The sequence below is a fragment of the Pezoporus wallicus genome, unplaced genomic scaffold, assembly GCF_028554395.1.
Source record: "Pezoporus wallicus isolate ANWC-B61680 ecotype Strahan unplaced genomic scaffold, APGP_CSIRO_Pwel_v1 scaffold_11491, whole genome shotgun sequence".
Lineage (NCBI taxonomy): Eukaryota > Metazoa > Chordata > Aves > Psittaciformes > Psittacidae > Pezoporus > Pezoporus wallicus.
Window position 1 is genome coordinate 3,514,964 of NW_026642649.1, and position 25,884 is coordinate 3,540,847.

The window sequence follows — 25,884 nt, forward strand, 5'->3', positions numbered from 1 at the left end:
AGATTTATTGCTGTAGACAAATTTAATAGGAGATTATGAGCCTAAATCCATATTTGCAAGTTTTAAAGAAAAAGTGTTATGTTTTCATCCCTGTAACTTGGGAAATAGTCTGCATTGCAGTGTAGCATTTGGAGATGTGTTGAAATGTTTGAAAGAGTTTTCAGGATTAGTCTACATGTCGGTATGATGTTAAGAGTTGGAGACACTTACAGTTTCCTACCTGAAAGCTTATAGGCTCTTTTCAAGGTGAACAGAAAACAAAGATGGAAACAGTTAAAGATTGGTTGGACACCAGCACTCGTTAAAATCCTATGAAGGGTAATGAATACCTGTAACACATTTTTGTGTTTATAGTGCTTGTACAAAATACAGTATTTGTGTTACAACTCTGTTTTGATGTGATCACAGCTGTATTTTCCAATCTTTCCATCCCTGTTTTATATATATCTTAGAATCATGAGTCTCCGAAGAATTATGTTCTTTCAATGCAACCCAAAATACATTAAAATGGAATTGCAACTGTATAAGCTGTTTAAGTGGTTATGTTCTTTTTAGGTGGCTGTGCTATAAAGATATCCACAAAAAATGGTGTTTAATAGGGAGGGAGGATGCCATTGAGGCTTGTGGGCTATTTTGGTAGTACTAGGCTTCTAGTCTTAAGTAGAACTGCTGCCTTCACCAGAGATTTGAGAGCTACTTGTTTTACAGCATGGAAATGCATGAAAACATGCATGTAAAAAGGAGAGGTTCCGTTTATATCTTTAGTCAAGAATCTGTTGGTTTGGGTTTTTGTTTGGCAGTTGCCACCAGAAGATAGGTTGGAACAGTCAACAGATGGTTGAATATCAGTCTGCTACTTTACCAAGATTAAAGTGAAATATCTACTAAAGTTAACTTCTGTGTTTTTTAAACAGGATTCCCTTGGTGGTAATGCAAAAACCTGTATAATTGCAAATGTTCATCCAGGATCCAGGTGCTTTGGTGAAACCCTGTCTACTCTTAATTTTGCTCAGCGGGCAAAGTTGATTAAGAACAAGGTAAGAGACTGACTCAATATCTTTGTTGTTGTAACAATTTCTTGTCATTTAAACTACACATCTGCAGAACGGGGAGGCTTCTTTGAAATACTCCTGTGCTTTCACTAATTTCAGTGAATATAACTGAAGTTAAAATACTGAATTTGTTTTCCTAAACACATTTTACAGCGAATGATGTTTGCAAAGTACTTGTTCACTTTTGCTTATGACTAGAGTACAGCAGCTGGGGGACTAGGGAATGGCTGATAATAGTGTGTATTCATTGCTTGTTTTCAGAGCACTTCATTAGAAAAAGTAATGAAATTGTCATTAAAAAAATTGAATTCACTGGTATTTCAGTGCATCTACTTCTTATCTATGCTACTACCCAAATGTAATTTCTCATGAGTGGGTTTTGAAAGCATGTTGGCATCTGGCTGGACGCTGCTGCCTTCAATGTATAATGCTTTGCTGGTCAAAAAGCTCCGGACAAAATTCTACAGAAGACATTAATATTTTTAACCATTTTAACCTTAAAAAAAGGAGTTTTGCTGCTTTGCAGTGTTTCTGTTTCCTCTTATTATATAAGACTTCTATTTGTGCCTTTAGTAATTTTCTCTTAATGTATTTGTGAAAGGCTGTGGTAAATGAAGACACACAAGGAAATGTGAGGCAGCTGCAAGCTGAAGTCAAGAAGTTGAAAGAGCAGCTTAGTCAACTTACTTCAATGCCATCTATGCGTGATATTTCTGTATCACAAGGTAAGAGTTGGGAGTGAGGGAAGAAAATGTCCTAGTTTGGTAGCCTTCAGTGTTGGAACCTTAGGTAAGTCAAAGTTTCTGAACAACTAATACTTTTACAGGAGCTGACCTGCAGAGGTTACCTTTGTCTTATGGATCCCATTGCCTGTGTATGTACAGCATATTTTGCAGAAATTGTTAATGTCATTTTTATTTTCTTCCTCTTATAAGTATATTGTCCTGGGTTCAGCTGTAACAGTTATTTTTCTCCTTTGTAGCAGCTGGTGCAGGGCTGTGTTTGGGCTTTAATGTGAGAGCAATGCTGGTAACACACCAATGTTTTAGTTGTTGCTCAGTAGCACTTACCCCGATCAAGAGCTTTTCAGTCTCATGTCCTGCCAGTGAGGAGGGGCACAAGAAGCTGGGAAGGAGCAGAGACGGGGACCAGACCTGAACTAGCCAAAGGGGTATGGAGTAGCACATCATGCCCAGTATAGAAACTGGGGGGAGTTGCCCCTAAGGCCCAGATCGCTGTTTGGGTCAGGCTGGGTATTACTCAGCAGGTGCTGAGCAGTTGCATTGGGCCTCACTTCTCTGTGTTGAGGGTTTTTTTTCCCTTCCCTTTTTAGTTTTATATTCTCTCCCCTTGTTATTTCCCTCATTATTCTTATTGGTGGTAGCAGCAGTGGTTTGTGTTATACCTTAGTTACTGGACTGCTCTTATCTCAACCTGTGGGGTTTACATTCCCTCCATTCTCCTCCCCATCCCCCTGGGAGCAGGCGGGGAAGAAGGAGGGAAGTGAGCGAGTGTCTGCATGGTTCTGAGTTACTGGCTGGGCTCAAACCACCGCAGTGTATGTGCTGAGCTATGGTTTTATTATACCTAGAATACTCTTCCAGTTTGTAAGAACCATGCTGCCTAATCCTCTAAGTAACCAAAAGTTTACATGTAATTGTACATTTAGGTCAGGGAGGACATTATGGTATTGATGATGCTGCATTTTTAAACTCAGGACTGTTGTGGGGGCTTTTTCCCCCCTCTTCCCTTCTTGCCCCTTCAGGAAGAGCCTAAGAAGGATGTCTACCTTTCAATAAAAGATCTATTTCAATGTGAGATATTAATTGGGGGTTTATGTAATTTTCTAGCAGCAGCTCTTCTTTAGACCATTGTATCTGCAATGTAGATCCTAGCACGACTTTCTACTATGTATACCTCCCTCTGCAATATGCTACTGTGTAATTTTGGTAATGAAGTAGTAAACTTGGTCTTGTAACTCTTCCTGTGTTGCTGAGTCAACTCTTTCCTGATCTTGCCAAGAAATAGAAGATACAGTAATAGAAGTAATTATAAAAGTTGAAAGACTTGTCTAATACAAAGCATCTGTGGTTGAGTTTTCCGAAGGAAATAAAACATCTCTGTTAGCATACACACTTAACCAGTAAAAACAAGTCAGTCATTATGTGGGACACTGAATCATTGTCCGTGAATACATGAATATTGACAGAGGACTGAAAAACGTTCAGATATGTAATAGAGTTCTGAGGGAAAGCAAGTGGTGATGCTTAAACACTGAAGAGAGGTTTTAAGCAGAAGCCAGTACATCAGAGCTGTGTTTGCCTATGCAGTTAAATTGTGTTTGTAATATTTGATCACACAAATATGCAATCTGCTTGCTAGCTGCTTTAAAAACATGGTGGTATTCCATAAATAGTCTTGCTTGTGTGAGGATATTCAGGAAAGCTATTTGGAATTAATATCTAAAGTGGATTAGTTAAGCCCTTTTATTCCCTTGTGTGGACACTTTCCTTCCAGATCAAATCACTGTCTACTTAATTCAAGCTTTCGCTGAATTTCCTTCTCCTAAACCAGCTAGTCCACTTGTAATATGTACAAACTGCAGTAATAATGCTAAATAATGGCTTAGTGTTATCAAATTAATTTCAGAGGGGTTTTGCATTTTATAAATATACTCTGCTGAACAGACCAATTCTTTCAGTTTAATAGAAGTTCATTGTAAAGCCACTTCATGCTTGAACAACTTGAATTATACAGTTATGTATATGGACTGCGTTCTTTATCAGCACTTGCAGGTAACTAGGATTTACTGTCTAAAATTCCTTGCTCTGGGTATGGCATTGATCCCTGTAGAGGAATTATACTGTTCAATGAATGAATTTAAATTTTCTCTACACAACCATGACATGTATCTAGGGAAACCTGGTTGATTGGTATTTTAATAAATGTGGTATTTATTTCTTTGCCTTACCTTACAGGTGCTGTTGAAAAAGGGCACAACCATCTAAATTACATGAATAAGTTTCTTGAAGCAATGTTGTTCTGGGAGAAATCAGAAGGTGAAAAGAAGGTATGGAAGCATATTTTTAAGTGCTTAATATTGAAACTCACTCTCTTGATGATTTTTCTTTTTTTCTTTGGTTTTGGATAAAAATATTCTGCCTGAGAATAGTATGGTTTGGTAACAAGGGAACCCAGTCAAATGACAGGCAAGATAAAATCTGCAGGTCAATTGCCAGCAGTTGGACAAGTTTTGACCAACCTGAACAGTTCTGTGATTCTCGTCTGTCTTTTACATTCAGACAAGCCATGGGAGAGCTTTCATAGTATGTTTAGTTTTAGGGGGTGGATTGTTTTAATTAGAAAAATCACAATTTGAGAAGCAAGCCTCCCAGTCATCTCCATTTCTTGTCATGGTGCACTATTGAATCAGCCAAAATGGATCAGTTTTTTGAGAAAATCGACTGAAACCAGCACTCTAGAGGTGCATCTGATGTGCTTTACCAAATACCTAGTCTACCAAGTCATATTGGAGTTTCTAAGTATAGAATCGTAGAATTCTTTGGGTTGGAAAAGACCTTAAGATCATCCAGTTCCAACTCCCTGCTCTCACACCTAGACCACATCACCCAAGGTTCTGTCCATCCTGGCCCTGAACACTGCCAGGGGTGGAGCAAAGTAACTGGATGAAGTAAAGCTCCTCCAGTGTAGTGAGTAATGTGGGTTCTTGCTATGAGCTGCTGCTCTCTGTGAATCTGCTGCAAATGGTAGTCTGCATTTCACAGAATTACTGTTGACTGAGTTTTGTCTCTGTGTGTGCGATATGTGCACCTTAGAAATTCATCTAGTGTGACCATGGCTTTTTTCACTGATCTGTATATGTACTTTCTAAGAGTTTATTAGAAAAAATTGCTCAACTAGAAGACCTGTGTGGCAAGAAGGAGAAATTTATTCAATCCAACAAAATGATAGTTAAATTCCGTGAAAACCATATTGTCCGCTTGGAGCGGTTACATAAAGAGGCTGGGGGAAGCTTATTGCCAAAAGAACAAGATGATCTCTTCAGTGAACTGAGGGAGGAATTGCAGATGCTCAAAGAACAGGTAAGTTCTTTTCTAGAGCAGTTTTCTTTTGTGAGAATAGCTCATGCAATGGGTCAATACAGGCTTTTTAGGAAGAGCAGGCTGGAAAGAAGATGGGTGGTGGGTTCCCTTATAGAAGCATTTCAAGTGCATGGAATTTGCCTATGGAATAGATAGGTTTAGAGTTTGTGAGTGAGTTTGCCTAAAAGGAAAGGTTGGTAAGGGTGATGTCATGGTGGAAGCTGCTACAGGCCACTTGATCTAGGTTAGGCGGAGAACTGAGTCTCCTACCGAAGGAAGTCTCCAAATTACAAATCCTTATTCTTATGGGAGACTTTAGTGTTCATGACATCTGTTGAAAGGGCAGGACAGCAGGATGCAAGTAATACAGCAGGCTTCTGAAAGATAAGAGCACAGATGCCAGATGGGCCATTGAGGAGTAATGCAGTCCTGGAGCTGTTTGAGGAAGGCAAGCACCAAAGTACATACCTAAGCCTCAGAAGAGGAGACTTCAAGTTATTGAGGTATCTTTTAGGTGTGGTATCATTTGTGAAGCAGTTTTGAAGACCAGAGAAACTTAAGAGAGAAGGCAGATTCTTTAAAAACAATCTCTAAGCACCAGCAGGAAAAAGGAATAGAGGTACTGGAAGACCAGCTTGAATCTCTAGCTCATAACTGAGCTCTGAAGTGAAAGGAGGGGGGAAGTATACAAGTCTGGGCAGTCATAAAGGGCTATAGAAATCTTTGTATGGCATGCAGGGACAGTGTTAAAGTCAAAGCTAAAGCTGAAAATGAGTATCAAGAGCAGCAAGAAAAGCTTCTACTGCTCTATTGTCAGTTAAAGCCTAAAGATATCAAACCCACTGTGATTTCTTTGAGAGCAGATTCCAAGGGAGTAAGAAAATTAACAAACAAAAAATTGAGGTGGTTTTAACCACTGTATGGAATATCTTTATTCCTCTTCCATTACAGTTTAATGCTTATTAAAGTTACTGGTGTAACAGGACCTCTAATATATATTGTAGATATGTATAGCATTGCCTGGAAAATAAAACCTGTTGAATAAAATATTGCTTATCACAGGTGGAACAACACCCACAGATTGCAAAGTACGCCATGGAGAACTATAACCTCAGAGAGGAGAACAAAAAACTTCGTTCTTTGCAGTCAGTTAAAAAGGCTCAGGAAATTGATGCCCACACAATAGCAGAATTGGAAAAAGCTTTCTCAGAAGCTTCAGCCACAGAGAAAAATACTGGAGGTAACAATATGCTCATGTTTTTCAGCTAAGTAAGCTTACTGTGTTTCTGGTGTGTTGAAAATGTCTGTTTTGATGTATTTTTTGCCTCCTTCAAAGTGATTCCTGAAGACTGATAAAACAGGTTTACTTCATTTTATTCACAATGACCTTCAAGCAAATACAGCAATAGGGAATTTGAATTCTGGTGCATCCTGTGAACACCAGCCATGATCTCATTTTGCTGTCTTTAGTTGTCCTGAAAACTGCAGTAATATGAATTATTCTACTTTTTTTTTTATGTGGGCTGTAGCTAATACCCATTTATTCTTTTTTCAATCTGAATTGCCGTTCAAAAGCCTACAAATGCTATCACCTTAGTAAAAACTTAAGGCATTTGAGCTACGCTGTGATTTCAGAGGTATATGTTTGTTCTTTAGGTCATCATTTATATTCCACCACCCTATCAGTGGAAGGCAATTCGCTGGCATCTGAAAGGCTGAAAGCGCGTCTGCTACAGACTCAGAGTGAACTAGCAAGTTCAAAACAAGAATATGAAGAATTTAAAGACCTAACCAAGTGAGACAAAACAGTACAGAAGTGTCTTTCATTAAATGTTTTTATTACTTGTATTGATTTTTAAAAGTTAGTCTCAGATCCTGAATACAGAGTCAAAGAATTTCCTCTCATGTAAGAGAGGGCCAGGATAAGATGATATGAACACAGAGGATGTTCCTGTTGAGCTCAGTTCCTCACAGACTATGGAACAGCCATGATGCAATCTGAAGGCACGTCTGCACTGTTGCAGATTTCTTTGTCTTTCCAAAAGCTCTTTATGCTAAGATGCAAAACAGTGCTTCACAACATGCAGGGAATGGACATGCCCTGGAATTCTGATAGTCACCTGCTTTAACAGGGCAGGGAGAGTTTGGCTTAGTTTCCGTGCTGGGGTGTGGGGGCATATTTTGGGGTTTTGTTTTAGTGCAACCGTAGTTTCTAATATAACACCTTTAAGATTGCAAGCTTAAGCCACTATAAAGTAGAATCCAATCACCCCAGAAAATCTTGGCTAAGCCATTGGTTAATTTATTCTCTCTGCTTCAAAGATATTTAAGAAAGCAATAATACCACTATCTTGAGACCTGTTATTGGAATAGGGAATTAATTCACATAAAAACAAAGCTATGGTGTCAATAATTCATTCACATCCATTTGCTTTGGGACTGAAACATGAGATAAGGGTCTACTTTATCCTTACTAATGTAGTAAATAATTTATTGTCATAGTTCTCCTTGAGGGCAGAGCAAGATAATGCAAAAAGCCTGAGTAATACCTTCAAATGCAAGTGAATAATACATGGCTTAACTTGATAAACAGCATTTCTGACAACTTTATGTCCTGTCACTAGAAATACAAGGAAAATAATTGCATTTCCAGCAAACACAATGGAAACCTGTACAAATCTGTTTTTTAGTCTTAGATTCTTGTGTAGCAAATCCTATGAACTTTATAAATCCTAAACTTAGATTGTAACGTTACAACATCAGTTGTCCTGTATCATTAGTTACAATGGTTTGTTTGTATCTTCACAGATTAGTTTGTTTTCCTGCCCACTCAGTGTATTTCTATTTTATGTATTCCATGTTTTGTGCAGGTCTTGCTCTCTTGATAGTATGAATGCATCTGTATATCACTTACCCACGTTTCCTTAGTGGAGTGCAGTCAAACACCATTGTGCTATTGAGCCTCTGGATTCACCTCTAGATTCCACTAAATTTTAAGCTTGTTTCCCATTTTGGAGTAACCGGATGCTTCATTTTACATTCAAGTGTAATTACGTGATGTAACTGAATGAGTCAGTCTGTAACATTGTTCAAGTTTACTCAATATATCCTTGTGCTTTTGTTGTCCAATAGCAATCAGAACTGAAGTTCTACCCTGTTCCTCAAGTTTTATTGGGGATACTAAGAAAGGGAGGATAAGTGATAGCATTAAACTGCCAAAAGATGAAATGGTGTCTGTAGACTTTGACCCTACAATTGTGTTAGGAAGGCCAACTATCACAGTATCAGCATGTAGCTCTGCAGAAATACCTTATGAAAATCATTCCTATGTTTCTGCTCAACTGTTGGAATTCAGCTAAAGCACTCTTAGAGGGCAAAATAATCTTAACAGAGCAACACTTCCAAAATACATCTTTAAAGGAATTTCTTTAACCCTGGCAAGCACCAGTTCAGCCTTCTCATGTAACTGGGTAACTTTTTTAAAGCTTAAAACAATGTTGGTATGAGTGATGCCGCATTCTCAACAAAGGAATTGCAGAGCTCTCAGCTTTATTTCTTACTATGTAATGGACTTTTTCTTGACATGTTTAGTTCTCCATTGTTATGCAAGCACCCAGAAGCCTCCTAGCTTTGTCATTTTGTGTTTCTTTTGACTTTTTAATACAGCAGTGGTGGCCTTCTTCTCAAAATAAGGTATTTCAGTGTTTGGGCAAGGGCTCAGCTTCAGCTTGCTCTTTTGGCAATACTGCAGCTTATCCTTATAGGAGGGCATAGTGATGGAGTGGTTTTGACAGTAGTAAAATACTTTCTAAACAGGAAAAAGCATATGGAAATGGAATCAGAGCTTCAGTCCCTTCGGAAAGCAAACCAACATCTTGAAAACATTCTGGAAGCAACTAAAGCAAGCAAGCGCCTGGAAGTCTCTCAGTTACACAAGCTACACAGAGAAACTCTAAAGGTATGGTAAGAAGTTTCTTTAAAACCACATATACTTACACCTGAGTTAGATGGGAACACAGGCACTTTTATTTGTACGATCCCTTAACCTAACTAGCAGTCTGGCATGAAATCCATATGGGATAAACCAGATCTGATGCTTTTTTTTGTTCTGGAATATTACTGACTGACTGCTACTGTAATCAGATGACACTGAAAAGCATAATGGTGTAGAGCTAACCACTTTGAGCATTTTATTTTGGTATTCTGCTTTGTAATCTCTATAACAGAACATAACCACTCCATCAAAAGCTTACCAGCTGAGATCCCGCCTAGTGCCACGGATCAGCCCGGAGATCTTAGCTCATCATTCTGAAGCTTTTCAGTGTTCTGAAGAGGTGATGGATGATGTTTCAAAAGAGCCAGTTTCCCCAGAGGTGAATGAACAACAAGCATATGAGGCTATGGTTGAGGACCTCAAACTGACACAGGTGAGGGTTAAGCATAAAAACTGAAGCGTATGTGTATTCTAAAGCTGGTTTTGGCATGAAATACTGCCCCCCTCATGAAATGTGTTTTCTTTTCCATAGGAAACTGAAGCACTTGATGAATACTCAAGGCTTCACTAAACAGATCTCTTATTATACATGTCTGTGTGCATATGTATGCATAATTGTACTTAAAAAGATTTAGCATGAAAATGTTGAAAGGGACTTGAGTTGTGTATCTTAAGTAGTTTAAGATACACAGGGTATTTAATCTTTTCCTATTTTAACCTGATACCTTGACTTGGAGGAAACTTCCTTACAAGTCTCTGGTGTGATCTACATATGGAATAATACCTAAGCTTAATGTATAATATGCATTATCTGAAGAAACCTGCCAAATGATGCTTGTCCACCATTACGCTTTCTTTTTTCTAATGGACGCTGAAGGTCTTTAGTCACATAAAGTACTCTTCAGAAGCTGAAACTAACCTCGGGGCATATATAACCCTGGCACAACAGCTAAAACCCCTCTTTCATGCTGCCATAATGCAGAGATCCTCTAAGGAACTAAGCTAGTGTATATTGAGTGACTTCTTTGTAAAGTGTTACTTCTCCAAGATGAACACGTGTCTGAAAACTAAGCGTTTACTGGATTTAGTCCTTGTATCCCCTGGCAGATTGTCTTGTGTTCTGGCAATTTAGTTGGCAATAGGAGAAATCAGCTGCTTTAAATACCAGCTGATTTTTGAATGTTCAGTTTTCTGTTGGTTCAGGTCATTAAAAAAGCTGACATACTTAATGTGCACAGACTGCCATACGGCATGTGAGAATAGCAGAAAGATGGGTGCTCTAATTTTGAGTGTCTGTTGTGTCACAGGAGCAACTGAGCACAATGCAGACAAAGCTGGATGAAGAGGAAAGCAAGAATCTGAAACTCCAGCAGCATGTTGATAAACTGGAGCATCATTCTGCACAAATACAGGAGGTGAGAGAACAATACGACATGTGAGTGTGAATATACTTTAAGGTGATATCTACCACACTCATACTACTGTGCCTTCAGTGAGGTCTGCAGTGTTACTGCATTTTGGCTTGTGGAAAATGTACATAGCATCATGGCTCAGGGCTGTGCAGGAAGACAAAGACTTTATTTAACACAGCACTACAGGTCTGGGGCTTTAGGGGATGTTGTTTTAAGTGTTGTGATTCTGAGCTGGCTTGACCTGAAGTATAAGCAAGTAGACATTCAGGATGCCTGTGATTGGTTTTGACCAACTTGCTGATTTCTGGAAAATAGCAACAGTCACAAGGAAATTTTCAACTTTGGAATACTGAAAACACTACTTGCCTCAAGGAACTGAACTGAAATGTTCTTACTGTATAAAACACTTGCAGGTCTTCCTTCATTACTAGATTTAATTTAACATAGAAAAGGAAATAAGGCCTGTATGCCTCCTGGATCAGTCTCATTTCTGTTCCAAAGTAGACCTCAGCTCCTAAGCTGTGGGTTGCTTTTAAGTAAACTTCTCAGGTAAGGTAATATTTTCAGTCCTCTTTTTCTTGGACTTCTATGGATTTCAGATTTGCTAAACATCAAATTGAAAGAAAAATGTATCTTGTGTTCATAGCCAGTTGATGAAATGCTCTAATACATTCTTACGTCATTATTACTGCTTTGTGACTTGGCCACTCTTACATTTCCTTCTGTTTAAAACTTGTACTCCTCTTCTCAAGCTTCTTTCATCTGAAAGGAATGACTGGAATAAACAACGCCAGGAGCTCCTGGAACAAGTCAAGTCGCTTGAAAAGCAATTTCAAGACAGTCAGAGCAATACTGATAGTAAGTCTATGTAACGCTGTATCCTGGGTTAAACCACAACACTGACATTCCATATGGAGTTGTTGAGGTGTCTTTAATGTTTTGGATCAACAATAATACATTTGAGTAAATATTTGGGGTTGTTAATCCCCCAGAAATGGATTTTATGTTTCAAAGAATAAATCTCTAACATTTAAAGAACAGTTTTTCTCTGCCCAGTCTTGCACAGTACACAATATTCAGAATTGTTCTCTGGTTCACTCTGAATGCATAGGGAATACAGGATATAGTATATAAACAGAAAATAGTAACTAAAAAAGGGAAAATCTTCTATTGGTCTATGGACATGCAGTGATATGGTTTAGAATGGTTTGGTTCTGCCTGTACTCTTTAGTTCTTAAAGTCAATGTTTCATTGGCCTTTTCCCATTACAAATCCTTTTTGGGTGTGTGACCTCCAAGGTTAATTCTACTGAAAATGCAGGAAGTTTTCTGAGGCTTTCCCAGCATATTCTGTAGTGGTACATGCCTTGTATCTAGCACAGTTTTCCAACTAACATGTCAAATGTTTGGGTTTTGACAGTATTAAAAAGTGAAGTCTGTGACTTACGCATTGTCCTGAAGTCTGCGGACAAGGAGTTGTCTGCTGTAAAACTGGAATATCATGCCTTTAGGGAAAAGCAAGAGAAAGAAATGAGCCAGCTTTCTGCTAGACATATGGATGTGCAGTTCCAGCTGGACAGCGTCAGGTATGTTGGCAGTTTGGTAAAATGCCTTAACCTCTGTTTTTGGATGCATCCAGTGATTTAATTCTTCTCTTCTGCATGTCAACTCACACTTAGTGATCTCTTATTTAAAGTTGTTAATTTGTGCTTGTGACCTTTGCTTATTTTGGGGTTTTTTTGTGTGCTTAACTCTTTCCCTACCTACTTCAGAACAGGGAACATAGTGAAATTAGCAGAAAGAAAATAAAATGTGGCTTCCTTAACTTTGGTTTGCTACAGCATTTTTGCATTAAGTAGTATATACCTGTAAACTTAGTGACCTCCAGAAATGAAGTGGCTGAAGAGGTATAGTTTGGTTGGGGTTGGGAGGGTTCATATTTTCAACTTAGTTTCAAAAATTAACTGTTGCTGCAGTCACATGAAGCAGATGACATAATGATGCTGCTTTAAAAATATAAGCAGAAAGAAACCATAAAAATAAACTGAAGTTTGACTACTGAAGCCTGAAAAGCTCACTATGTTGTATGCAAGAATTGCCATTGTCATTGGAAGGTGAAAATCAGTGAGGTTTTTAATCATTAGCATGACCTTAGTTATGTTGGAGTTTGGGTTTTGTGTGGTTTGCTGTGGTTTCGTTTTGGGGACCAGTGTCCTGGAAATTTTAACTATGTTAATGGATTATCATGGGTCATAGAATCATAGAATAGTTTGGTTTGGAAAGGACCTTAAGATCATCCAATACCAATCCCCTGCCATGGGCAGGGACATGTCTTGGCTGAAGTCAATTCTTGAGTGATGCATTGTGAGACTGGGGTCCTGGAACTGAAACTAAATGTGGTTTCATTGATGCCTTTCCTGCGTTAGCACATGTACTATTTGGAGGGTATTCTTTCTGTAGGCTTTCCAGTAAGAGCATGGTTCATAACACTTGTCCTGCAGCTATTTTACCCCTCTTTGCTTTTCACTTTTGTGGAAGATGCAATTGAAAAAGTTTTCAGGGCAGCAATTTAGAGGTAAATAACCCACAGTTGTGCAGAATATATAATGATATGTAGAACATAAATAACACAGATATCAACTAAGCAGATATAGGTACTGAAGATCATTGTAGCAGTCTTTTGTCCAACAACTGCCTAAACACATATAAACTTGGGGGGGGTTACTGGGGGAACACCGTTGTCAAGACAGTGACTGAAATTTCTATGGGATTTTGTAACTAGTAAATTATTTCTAGGGATGAGAGAGTACTCTGCCTTCTCTGCCAATGCCACTAAAGTGAATAGGTTTAAAAGAAGTTACCATTTATTGTCATTCTTTCTAAAATATTCTGTATATTAGCTATGGGTTATTGAATAGACTTGATTGGAATAGCTTTGTAATGAAACAAACTCCTAATGTGGGTGGGTTTTGGTTTGTTTGGGTTTATTTTTGACAGGCTAGAACATGAGAAGATTCTTGAGGAAAAAGCAAGCCTGCAGGATGACTATGACAATTTGCAGGAAGTAGCCAAGTTTGAGACAGATCAGCTGAAACAACAACTTGAACAAGAAGCAGAAGCAATGAAAACTGAGCTTCGTGTAAGACAGTCAAGGCTTTTAAAGGACTTCATTATACAGTTACCTGGGTAGCCAGATTGTTTAATTCATAAAATCATGTAATGGTTTTGGGTTGGAAGGGACCTTAAAGCTCAACCAGTTCCAAGCACCTGCCTGTGGCAGGGGTTTGGACCTGGAGAAGCTTTAAGGTCATTTCCAACCCATAGTAGTTTCTGTTACTGTATCATTGATAACAGATTTCACAGCAATAACCAGGTTTCCTGGTGATTTCATTTGGAAGATGTACCCAGAATCTGTATTAAAACTTGTTGCAAGATTTTTGCAACTGCAGGGCTACAAGAAATATCCAACATGTTGAAGTAGGAGAGGTTTTGGCTGAGGAAACAGCTCTGGAAATGTTGAGGGAAATGGATTAATCAGTAAAGGAATAAGAAACTGCTTTGAAAAAGAATCCTGACATCAAAATGCTGGTGACTTTTCATCTCAGAGCTAGCTAAGGCTGGTTTACTTCTTCTGTCTTTACAAAGCAGTTTCTTAAACAATTTCATAATGGATGTGGTCTTGTTAAAATGATGTGTGGCTTCTTGTAGTGGATCACTGTCCTGCAGTTCAGTCGATGGTGTCCTTGAAAGCCTGTCACACTGAAGTGGCTGCAAAACAGCAGCAAGGTTGCCCAAGGGCTTTTGCAAATGATTTTGCCTGCTTTTTTGCAGTGTACACTCTGCCTGCTCAGCAAGTTTGCTTTAAGTTTTACTTTTTAGTGTTTAAAGGAATAGTGACAGATTGAAAATGATAATTTTAAATTCCTTATAGTCTGATACCTTGTCCTGCTGGTTGGGGTTTGAAAAGTCCCCCCAAATGAATCTACAGGTTAATTTCTCACTTTAAAACCTTTTGATATTGAGGACCATTATAGCTACAGGAAATGGTCATCAATGGCAGGTGAAAAGAGCTGATTGCCTAATATCAATCAGACTTTGCTTTTGAACTTGTCCAGGACAAAGATAAGGGTCTTTCTGTTTCCATTTAAAGTTTTGTGGTGGGCTTTTTCAGTTACCTTAGCAATTTCAGGTTTTCATTTTGGTTTAAATGATTCTAAAGACCCTCTCTTGTAACAACATCTATTTTGATATTCTAGAATCTTTACGAACTCCTGAAAACAGAAAAAGAGCTTAATGAAAAATTAACATTAAGATTGCAAGAAGAAACCAGTTCAAAGTAAGTTTTAATTAGCAGTGGGCCTTGTTTTCATCTCGCTTCATTGGGTTTGTCTTATGCTAGGTTTTCTATTCAGATGAGGCTCTTGTTTGTAGATGCGTAAGTGCAATAGAGATACGCTTACATGACTTAATTCTTGTTAGAGCTTGCTTTTGTTCTGATTATATTTCTTACTAGAAATGTTTTCTTCTCCAGGGAGCTCTTGAAAGAGCTTGGAAAAGCAGAGGTGGAGAAACCTTCCTCTGAAATGGTGACCCAGTGTGAGCAGCAGGTACAACAGCAGAATTGAATGTCTAAATCATGTGCTCTCAGATTTATTTGAGCATTAATAGCAACTTCAGCAATGAACCAACTGTTCAGTTGATTACCAGCAAAATAAATGTAGAATTCCTGAGTTTCAGATATTGTTAAGCTATTGCTTAATTTTTCTGGGGAGGTGAACAACTTACACCTTCCCTTTCTGCATGGCTTTGTGCTTTACAAAGCATACTTCAAAAATAATGAAGTCTCTTCTTCACCATTATTATTTCTTCCAGGAAGCAAAACTGCAGAAATTGGAGCAGGAGCTGGCTGCTGCTGAAGAAACGATCGTTTCTTTGAAGAAGACAAATGATACAGATAAGGTTTGGGCTTATTTCTGTTATTGATACCCAGTTTTGCAGGTAACTTTGTTCTGTAGTAGAACTGAAAGCCCAGAGCAGCCTTTCTGTGCTACTTAATAATTCTGTGCTTCAAGGCAATCTTGGCTGTGTATCTAGGTAAAATAAACCCTTCTTTTTCCTGGCGTAAACATGAAGTTTGCAGGGCGGTGGGATACTGGTATGTGTTCAGAGACAACACAACAGAACTGACAGTTAAACAACAAAAATATCAAGGTAAAGCTGTCTGCTGGGCAAAACATTCAATGCATAAATGATGCAGGCTTCCTAATGATCAATAGGGCCTTCCAGTTAGTGCCATGTTGGAATGGGCTAATAGAAAAGGTAAGAAAGGTGATGTCAGAATGTGACTCTGGGTATCTTTATGAATAAAATCAAAGCATTTTTTTACAGGAAAAGATTCCTCCGGTGATTTGAAAGCTTAAATAGCAAAAGTTCCCATAGTACAAACATTTATGCTGTTTGTAAAACAAGCATAAGAAATAGTGCATTTACTATCCAGCATGATGCAGTGGTTAAGTCTTTCTTTTTCCATGCGAAACTTAAATATCTGACATGTTACAAGGTCGGAAGAGTCTGCTATTGTCAGTGCAGTGGTGTTTCTTGAATGTGCCTTTTCCCACTACAAACAGATGTAACCTTAAACAGTAGTACTTCTATTTAAACCTATTACAGCCCGAGACTAAAACAGAGGGTGAGACTTCTCTTCTAATGAACACGGCAGGTTATTTAATTCTTTGTGTAAGTGCTTAGAACATAACTCGATTTAACAACAAATCTCCTGTTATTCCTTTACATGTGCATATTGCAGCCTCGTTTTCAAATTTGGTATTGATACATTACACATCAAAGAGTCCAGTAATAAAATATGTATTATAATGTATCAAGATTAACTTTTTTGTGTTGCAGGAAGTTGTAACTGACTTGATGAGACAGATCCAGGAGCTGAGGTCTTCACTTAATCATAAAACTGAGTCCCTAGATGGTCTGACAAGAGAGCTCGAGGATATAAATGTATGTTCTGTCATTTTGAAGGGCATGGTATAGTTCTTCAGCAATGGAAGGCAATGACATGTCTTATGGGTCTCAAACAGCATAACTCTCTGTAGCCTTTTGGAAGGAAACTTCTTTGTTTTGACATGTTGAAGTCATCTGAACACTTTTTTGCCTAAGGCTGTCTTGAAAACTGAACTCTCCATGTGGTGGGTAAAGAGCTGTGTCTCCAAAGGGGCCTATTCACATCCTGTAAACTACACTCAGCTGACAGTCATGCTTAGGTTTGCTCAGAAACTGGCAATTTAGGAGCTCAGCAATTGAGGCTGAGTTGTAAATTCATTTTTGAGTGAATTCTTGTTGCTGATAATAATACTATGTTCTCAATCTGAAAGCAAGTATAAAGAACTGAAACTACATATTTGAGTAAGTGAATCAATATGATGCATTTTCATATTAAAACAGGTCTGGTTTGCAAACAGAGCAGCCCACAGAATGGTTTAGATGATGTATATATATGAGCTATGAATTCAAAAAGTCCTACAAACAAAATGGTGATGAGCCACATTTCTACATATTGTTATCTGTTTTTTAATAATGGTTTTAGTGGTTAATATGTATTGTGGTGGCTAATACATATTAATCTTTTTCCATTGTTTTGAACTCATTTCTAATAGCATAGTTTGTACAATATGGCAAGTATGATCTCAGTCTGATTTTAGTAATTGACCCCGAGATATTAAATGTTTGTAGTAATTGTCATCATAGGATTTGTGAAATGCATTTATTTGTGTTATGTTGGCCAACTTTCTTTGACATTGATAATATTTCCCAAGATAATATAAAATTTAATATAATACTTTTTGTAGTGCAAGTATAATCTTCTTCTGACTGCAAGAGAAGAAAGCAAAGTAGTCATACAGGATCAGGAAAAGAAGATTGAAGAGCTGAGGGAAGCCTTGGAGAGAAGTAAAATAGCTGATAACATTGAGGTAAAAACAATAATTTTGGTATATCATTCTATGATCATGATAATTTGTTCAACAGACCAACTGGATGTAGTTTTGCTTAAAACACTTGGTAAAAGATAACATCATTTTGGTTCAGACTGTAGCCAGTTAAGCTGTTCTTAAAGGAATTCTTAATGAGATACCTGACAAATTCTGTTAAATTATCACATTACCTGACATAAATGTTTTATAAGCTACTTCATAAAAACCTATGCTAAAAGCCTGCTTTAATTGTGTTAAGGCCACTGAGGAGTCATCACCTGAATTTAATGGCAAAATTACATTAGCAGCTGAGAAATTCAAATAGGTAGATGAATACATTATGTTTAACATTCTCTCTTCCCCCACTGCTTCTATATGCAGGAACATCTTCTCTTTACTCATAATTTTAACTAAAAGCTCCATCTGCTGGAAACAGATTTAGGATGCATTGTTGATTTCACTGCTTGCTTTTCAAATCGCATCTTTCATTTTTTCAACTCTCTTTCCTGTTGCTGCTCTCATATTTTGGTGAACATGCCCATCAGCCTAAAACCACTAACCTCTCCTTACAAGTAATCCCTGCAAGATCCTCTGTCATATTACATGTGCTTTTAGTCCAATCATATAGCATCGATAAAGCCTCCCAGAGTAGTGTTTGCTTCCCCAAACCCCGTTCTTAAATAGATTTCTGCTATGTTTAATAAACAGATTGTCTTCAATAATAATCATATCTAAATCTGACGTTCTGCAACCCCAACTGAGTTGCCTGCTAAATGGATCACCTTATTATAAACTGAAGTACCAATTCTTACTACAGTGTTATCCATGAGTGTATCTGACTCCTAATAAACTCATAGTGTTTCTCTTTCTTTGACTTTTTACATCAATTACTGATTTCCTTCATGCTTTCTTGACTGGACGAGAAGAACTAATCTAAGGTGACATTTAAAACACTTAAGTGTTTCTCCTTCTAGGTTAACACACCTTGTGTAGGTATGATGCTCTACCAGGTAGTGTGGGAGTCTAGATAGTCTACAGAAGAGCAGTGCACTAAAAAGCTGTAATCACCATTTCAGCATGGCTTAAAACCTATATCTTATTGTTTCTTATTTAAAGCATTGTGTCTCTTTTTAAGGATAGATGATACTTTAAAAGAGTGGTTGATTCCAAACAGCTCCCACAAGTATCTAACTGACTTTACTGTGGTAAAGCTCTCATTTTTGTTCTGCAACCAAGACACTGGATGCAGAAAACATGCTAAAATAAGAAATTTATAGTTGAATGCTTGCTACAATTAATGATGAAAAAGTGAAGGAAAAAAGGGAGATGCTTGTAGCTGTTGGCATTCTTAGCAAGAATTACAAAAATTAGAATCAGTGAGCATGGGAAAGCCCTTTAAGCTCACCCAGTCCAACCATTCCCAGCACTCCAAGGCCACCACTAACCCATGGCACTGAGGCCTCGTCTCCACGCTGTGTGAACACTTGCAGGGACGGTGACTGCAGCCCTGCCCTGGGCAGCCTGTTCCAATGCCTGAGCACCCTCTGGGGAAGGGATTGTTCCTCAGCTCCAGTCTAAACCTCCCCTGGTGCAGCTTGAAACAACTGCTTTAGAGAGTAACTTTGACATTTCTTTTTTTACTCATCCAATGGCTTTAAATAGAGAGACCTTCTGTGTGAAGACTTGCATCATACTGTTGATCAGCTAATAAAACTGACTGAAGCCTCCAAGAAGCATGATTCATTGCTTCAATCTGCACAGGAAGACATAACAAAGAAAGAAGCCCTAATCCAGGAACTCAGGGAACAGGTAAAACAAGGAAATTCTTCTGATAACTGGCTCCTTGTGAGGGAGCTGTGGTTAATTGTAGCTTCTGGAAAAGGCTTTGCTGGTCATTTTAGGGCATCTTGTACGCAATACTCTTGGTGAAGGGCAGCACTCCTTCCTGTAAAAGTAAAGTAGTAGTTCAAAAGCTTCTGAACAAAGGCTAGATAGTCTTTAAATACTTCAGAATAGGTGTCTAGAGATCATGAAAATGTTTACTCTGAAAACTGAGTAAAATTGTCCATACCTCTAATAGAGCAATCTGAGGTTGTAAGCGCAGTAACCTGGGGAGTTACTTTTTCCTCTGCTGAACACTTAGCCACAAACAATATCATTATATAATGGAGATACTGTTGAGCTATATAAAGTATGCAGTCTGAGAGCGAGTTGGAGCTTTTGCAGAGCAAATGGCTATCTTAAGCCTTTGCCCAAATTTTAGTTGTCATAACTGTTCTAGCCCCAGGTGATACATTTGTGCTGGCAAAAACTCTACTTAGGATAAGCTGTTTTGTGGAGAGTTCTTTTGTCATGTTAGCTTATTCTCTTCCAGGAAACTGATTAAATCTATACCAGTAAAATCTTTGTATTGAATCACATCTTGTCCAGTAATGTTTGCCAATAAAGTTGGTATTGGTTTTTCTGTGCTAGCAAGCTCTTTGAAAGATAGATTTAGCAAGGTGAACCAACAACGGGAGCAAAATTCAAACTCATTACATAGCATATAGTGTATAGGTGCTTTCAGAAAATGCTTGTTACATGCAATTATGGATTGATTAACAGTTATTAGGTGAATGTACAAAGTATTCATGAAAGTGAAGTCTAAGGTAATGTGAAATAACCCATGGTGTACTTAAGCTTGCTCACAATAGAGATCTGGCTGCTGTTTACTATTTTTGTATGTATTAACTAATTCACTTCTAATTGGGGTTTCTAATAGTTGGACAAAGCGACAGAAGAACTGGAGAAGAGGAAGAATGAATATGAACTAAAAATGAAGCAACTCGATTGCTTTGTTGACTCATCTTCAGAAACATTTCCTCAGGTATAGCATTTGTGAGAGAAACATTTTCATTGTAATGACTGTTAAAACTCATTGAAAAGGACTAATAAACTTGACAATATACCAAGAACGGTCAAATCCCATTCAACTTCTTTGTAACTCTATGTATTATTGATGGCTTTGCCTGGTATTTATTACCGTATGTCTCCAACTGAGCATGAAAAGATGTAACCAGTACATAGGGGAACCGGTTCTTTGCTAATAGTCTGTTGGTTTTGTCTCTTTTAACTTACCAGTGTGCAAAAACTCCCCCTAAGTTTGATGTGAATTTGGCAAAGCTCTTGGAAACTCGTGAGCAAGAAATAGCTGATCGGAGGGCGTCTGCAATAAACCTGGAGCACCTTGTGCATGAGCTGAATGAAGAACGGAAAGCTAAAAATGCTGAAATTCTAAGGCTGAAGGTACTGCAAGTTAATCTCTAAGGCAACTTGTAAGTTGGAATAAGACAGAATATAAAGCTCAGATTTTTAGTGAGCTCTGCTAAGTAGTCTGTCCATTAAAGCAGGAAGGTAGTTCTTGGTCTTCTCTTTACTTAGGCTGATAACAAATGGTGACAACTTGCTTGCAATGTTCCATATATCTCATCTTCCTAAGGACCGAGTTGTTTCGTGTTCATGAATATCAAATGGTATCATCATTTTTACTGATGAAACTATTCTGACTTATTCTAAATCAAGTTTCTAATGAAACTGTAAACGGAGGGGTGATGCAGATCTTGGCCAGAGAACTGTGCGTCTTTCTGATAAATAGCTTTATCTTCTCTTTTGCTCAAGAAACATATTCAACTGGAACTGAAAACAGGACTTGCAATTAGGTCTTCAAATAAAACCTTTCCAATTTCACTTGCTTAGGAACAATTAAATGAGTTGGAGAATTTGCGTCTGGAAATGCAGGTACTGGTGGAGAACAACAGGAATTTACAGAACCTTGTAGAAGCTCAGAGACCAAGCAAGAACAGGTAAAAATCAACCAAGAAAACCTGTCTTAACTTGACGCAAGTTAAGCAAGAAAAATAAACAAACGTGCAGTTTTTGACTGAAATGCAATCTTACCTATTGCTCATATAATTAGAGATTGACTCAGCCTCTTCTGTGCAAGTCGTTTACTGGCTTGTAAACTTCATTGCCTTTAAATCACAGATTCTTGAACACAAAGTTTTATAAAAGAAATGGAAATAGAATTTAAAATAATTACCTGCATAACCATTTCTGTGTACTGTATATTATCACTTGTGCAGTTATGGATTCAGTAGATAGAGAATGTCTAAACGAATTCAATACAAGCTTTAACATGGAGGCCTGATTCCATTTAAGTCTATTGTTTACCTCATCCTATTTACCTTGGTCCCAAAGCTGTCTAACATACAGCTGTATAGTTATTAAATTTTGAATTGTTTTCATTAAAACATTAGTTTTTCTATACTCTAAACAAAGGAGTGTGTTCTTGGAATATAAAAAATTAAACCCTTCTAGAGTTGTTTCATGATGTTTGGTGTTCTGAGTAGGAAGATGTGTCAAGACGGCTATACACATTTTCTGGTTTAATCTGGATAACGTGATGCTTTTACAACTGGCTTCCTCTCTTTCTGAGAACCTTTCCTTCTTCTTGGACTTCTTAGTGACCAGAAACATCCTGACGTTCAGTACCTCAAAGAGAAAGATGAGAAGGCTGCTGAAGAACAACATGCCAAGGTATTGCCCTTCTTGTGTTTCCCTGCTGTGAAGTATTAATATGTTCTTCTATTACATGGCAGTGAAACATCACTGGTTTCTAGTGAATGCTAATAGATGTAGCCTCTTATCTCTTAAGGTTTCTATTTAGGTCTAACACCAATGAACTTTGTGTCAGATTGCACAATAAGCAAAACCAAATTCAGACCATTAAAATCTGACTCATCTCTAGAGTTGGAAACTGAAGATTGTGTCACTTGCTAACGTCAGGGCACTGCCAAAGGGAAGTTAATGTCACAGCAGAGGTTGCCATGGATCTCCTAGACAGAAGAACCCCCTGTTAGAGCTCTGCTCTGTATGAACGGGCAGAGATACTGCTGTGGGTCACTCTTGCTGGCATGAAACTGGAAATAAGTACATACAGCAAAGACATTAATACTGGAGATGTGAATTACTGGGGAGTAGGATGACTTTTGTAGGATCTGGAATGAGTTAAGTAGCATCAATTCAGTGACAATTAATTCATATATGCTAAGCATCAAGAACGTAACTAACATTTTTGAACTTTTTACAGAATAAAGCAGTGGAGGAGATGCTGAAAATCAAAGCAGAGTAAGTTTAAACATTGTTCATTGAACTGGAGACTTGTATTAAACTCATTAATGCCAAAAAGATATATTTAAGTAATAGAAGTCCAAGATCTGAAACTATAAAAGATGTCATTTGTAAATGTTGTTTATGCTCCTGCAAGACACATTGAGTTCTTACTCCTTCTCATCAGTAGGTGGTAGTAGCACCTACTACTACACTTTCTAAAATGGTAGCATTGTATCAAGACTGGAATAGGTGAAACCACAGAAAAACTTAAATTGAAAGGGACATTTTGAATTTGAAATTATAGATATTTTGAATTTTTATGTGCACATGCCTTTTAAAATTAAACTGAAATGCTGCTCATTTCTTTATTAATATCATGCGTATTTTATAGTTTTAGACTTAATCTGTTTTCCCTTTTTTATGCTATGTGTTAAAATATTTTATCCTTCAACTTGAATAATGGACATTATTATCAGAGGATTCCTAGATAATGTATGCATTATTGTGCAAGTGGTCCTCAAAGTTCAAGTGATTTGCACCATGGATGGATAGTAGTTAAGAAATAAAATACCAAATAAGTAGGTAACAATTAGTTTGAAAGTGTTGCTCCTGCTACTCACCTGTATTGCTTCATGATTCATAGTGGCTGAATCTCCTAATATTTGAGTTATTTATATTTCATGGAATACTTTCTATGTAACTAAGGATGAAGATAAGGTTTTATACATATGGTCATTTCAAAAGTGATTTATATCAAGCTATTTCTAGTCTTGATTAGGGTTATTTTGCTATTTGATGCATACCTCTCTGGTCTCCAAACCTGTGGTACAGTGTCTCCTACAAACAAATAATGTGCAAAGAGGGGAAGAAGACAACTCTTTTATCACCAAGGAAACATCTTGACAGGTGCAGCAAATGAATTCTGTTGTGATATATTGTGATATGTTGTGGCTGCAGTGAAATAAAACCAATGGCAACAATGCTCCATCCCTGGCGGTGTTCAAGGTCAGGTTGGATGGCATGGTTTAGTGTGAGGTGTCCCTGCCCGTGGCACAAGGGTTGGAACTGGATGATCTTAAGGTCCTTTCCAACCCTAACTATTCTATGATTGTAGTTGAGTCTGTGATTCAATGGCAAATATCATTTATGCAATATTTGAATGGTTATGTATAATTACCAAAGTTCATATCATCAGGATATAGGCTGCTGAATTTGGTGGTATGGTTTAATATATTGGGAGCCTGAAAGAATTAAAACACTTTCAGCACACAAGATGTCTATCCAAAGTGGTGGTCCTGCTGGTTCCAGGCCAAACAAGCTCAGAGCCGTTCAGAGATGTTTCTGAGCAGCAAGGCTGTTGGGAAAGAGCCACAATTTAGATGAAACCTGGAGAACAGCAGAGTTCATCTGGCACATTTGGATGCCTTTGAATTCATTTTAAGTGTTCTTGTAAGTGAAGCTTCCATTTCTCTTTCATGAGTGGAGTTATACATCCTGGATTGGAAGCAGTGTACTTCCCAAAACAGCAGCAATTCCAAAACATTGCCTAGATAAGAGACAGTATCAAGCACCAGCACTGAGAAGAGGAATGGAATTTTTCCTTCTCTTAGCACCGAGTTCTAAGGAAAATATATTGTCTCAAAAGGATACTCTTAAAGGAGCCTGCCTCCATGTCCAAGGCTCACAAAGTAATTCAGCTGCATGCCATTTATGTTGGGGGGGGTTCTAATATTTCATGATTCTTTTACATTGGCAGATTAGAAGAAACCAAAAATCACCTCAAAATCAAAGAGAACACTTGCCTTGAAATTAATCTGGAGATGGAACGAACAAGAGCTTTGGAGATCAAAGCGTTTAATGAAAAAGAAGAAATAAGGTCAAAACTGGAGGAAATGTATGAAGAGAGAGACAGACTTGCAAAGGTTCTACCTGTCTTTTTTTGGTTTCTTTACAGTAGAATCCTATTCAGCAAGTAGAGCTGTTGCTAATTGCACAATTGAATTGGCAATCGAGGGCTGCCTCTGAAAATGTTTTGTCTTGCAGTTGTATTTGTAATGCTGTTTCCTGCACTAGTCTAACTCTGGGTGTGGAAATCACGGTCGCATTTCATAAGTCAAATCAAAGGGTGCTTTTTTCTGCCCTTCAGAGGGATCTCATCTACTATCTAAGGAGGCATAAGACAAATAAGATATTTCCTGAATGAGCAGACTCTTTCATCATGTGTTACAGCACACTTAAATGTTAGTATGTTCTAAAGAAGCTGTTTCTTCTGGAAGAAAGGAGGGGCTACAGTCTACAATGTATTTATTAATTGCAGGAAATGGACTTGCTGAGGAAGCAGGTGAAGTCTCTTGCAGAGGAAAATGGGAAATTGATTGGTCATCAAAACCTAAAACAGAGGATTCAGTATCTTGTGAAACTGAAGAAAGATTACACTGAACTTAGTGCGGTAAGTTGCAGAGTAGCACATAAACAAAGTAATGGCCTGTCATAGGGAGCTGAGCTTTGAGAACATAAACTAAAACTCTTGCTCTTCTGTTGGTGAGCCATGGATAAATATCTCTGATTTGATGCAGCTGTGTGGTTGTGGCTGGTCTGTCTCCTTGCAGGTCCCAGACACTGTTCTCCCCATTTGATTTCCTCAAGTACATAGTGTGTGAAACACTTGAATGAGTGTAGATGCCACCTAGTTAGAAGTATGAAAGTGAGTATAACTTCCTTAGTGCCCCCGTGTTCGTTCTGTTTTCCAGGAGACTGAAAAACTACGAGTTGAAAATGCTTCTCTGAAAGAAGGAAGAAGATGTGACACCTGCAAGCAGCGGGAGCAGCTCTGATGGCACAGCTTCAGAGACAGAGTTTTCAAGTGTACAGAATAAGCAAAACACCAAGTGTCAAAACCTTATTTTCCTGGGACCACAGCAAAAGTCAAGTCATTTAGTTCCTGGATTTTGGGCTGGTAATAACCTTTAGTGAAGAATTGAATTCAGCCATGTGGGCAGCTATCAATGACCTCTTATCACCTTCCTGGCATTTCTCAAAAACTGATTTTTTTTTTTTGTGTCAGTGCTAGAAGGAACTTCCTTGAACGTGTCGCTAATTCTATCCACCTATTCTTGGCTATCTTATACAGTACTTACTTTTGCCCGCAAAGAAATGGGGCAAGAGAGCATGAAGAAAGAGACCCATGGCAGTT

General features: G+C 38.0%; 1 protein-coding gene across 1 annotated transcript in view; it reads left to right on the top strand.

Annotated features, from left to right (window-relative positions):
* Positions 1–25,884, top strand: part of KIF15 (kinesin family member 15) — a 35,170-nt gene extending 9,286 nt beyond the window's left edge. Inside the window, exons 10-35 of the mRNA XM_057431517.1 lie at positions 915–1,037; positions 1,654–1,777; positions 4,031–4,122; positions 4,946–5,155; positions 6,218–6,395; positions 6,812–6,950; positions 8,972–9,113; positions 9,382–9,582; positions 10,457–10,564; positions 11,314–11,419; positions 11,981–12,146; positions 13,558–13,699; positions 14,817–14,896; positions 15,092–15,167; positions 15,433–15,519; positions 16,465–16,569; positions 17,418–17,540; positions 19,203–19,349; positions 20,302–20,406; positions 20,661–20,825; positions 21,276–21,382; positions 22,043–22,115; positions 22,669–22,706; positions 24,448–24,613; positions 25,009–25,140; positions 25,442–25,884. Coding sequence (XP_057287500.1) covers positions 915–1,037; positions 1,654–1,777; positions 4,031–4,122; positions 4,946–5,155; positions 6,218–6,395; positions 6,812–6,950; positions 8,972–9,113; positions 9,382–9,582; positions 10,457–10,564; positions 11,314–11,419; positions 11,981–12,146; positions 13,558–13,699; positions 14,817–14,896; positions 15,092–15,167; positions 15,433–15,519; positions 16,465–16,569; positions 17,418–17,540; positions 19,203–19,349; positions 20,302–20,406; positions 20,661–20,825; positions 21,276–21,382; positions 22,043–22,115; positions 22,669–22,706; positions 24,448–24,613; positions 25,009–25,140; positions 25,442–25,525 — 3,219 coding nt within the window. The 3' untranslated portion in view covers positions 25,526–25,884. The remainder of the gene's footprint in view (positions 1–914; positions 1,038–1,653; positions 1,778–4,030; positions 4,123–4,945; positions 5,156–6,217; positions 6,396–6,811; positions 6,951–8,971; positions 9,114–9,381; positions 9,583–10,456; positions 10,565–11,313; positions 11,420–11,980; positions 12,147–13,557; positions 13,700–14,816; positions 14,897–15,091; positions 15,168–15,432; positions 15,520–16,464; positions 16,570–17,417; positions 17,541–19,202; positions 19,350–20,301; positions 20,407–20,660; positions 20,826–21,275; positions 21,383–22,042; positions 22,116–22,668; positions 22,707–24,447; positions 24,614–25,008; positions 25,141–25,441) is intronic.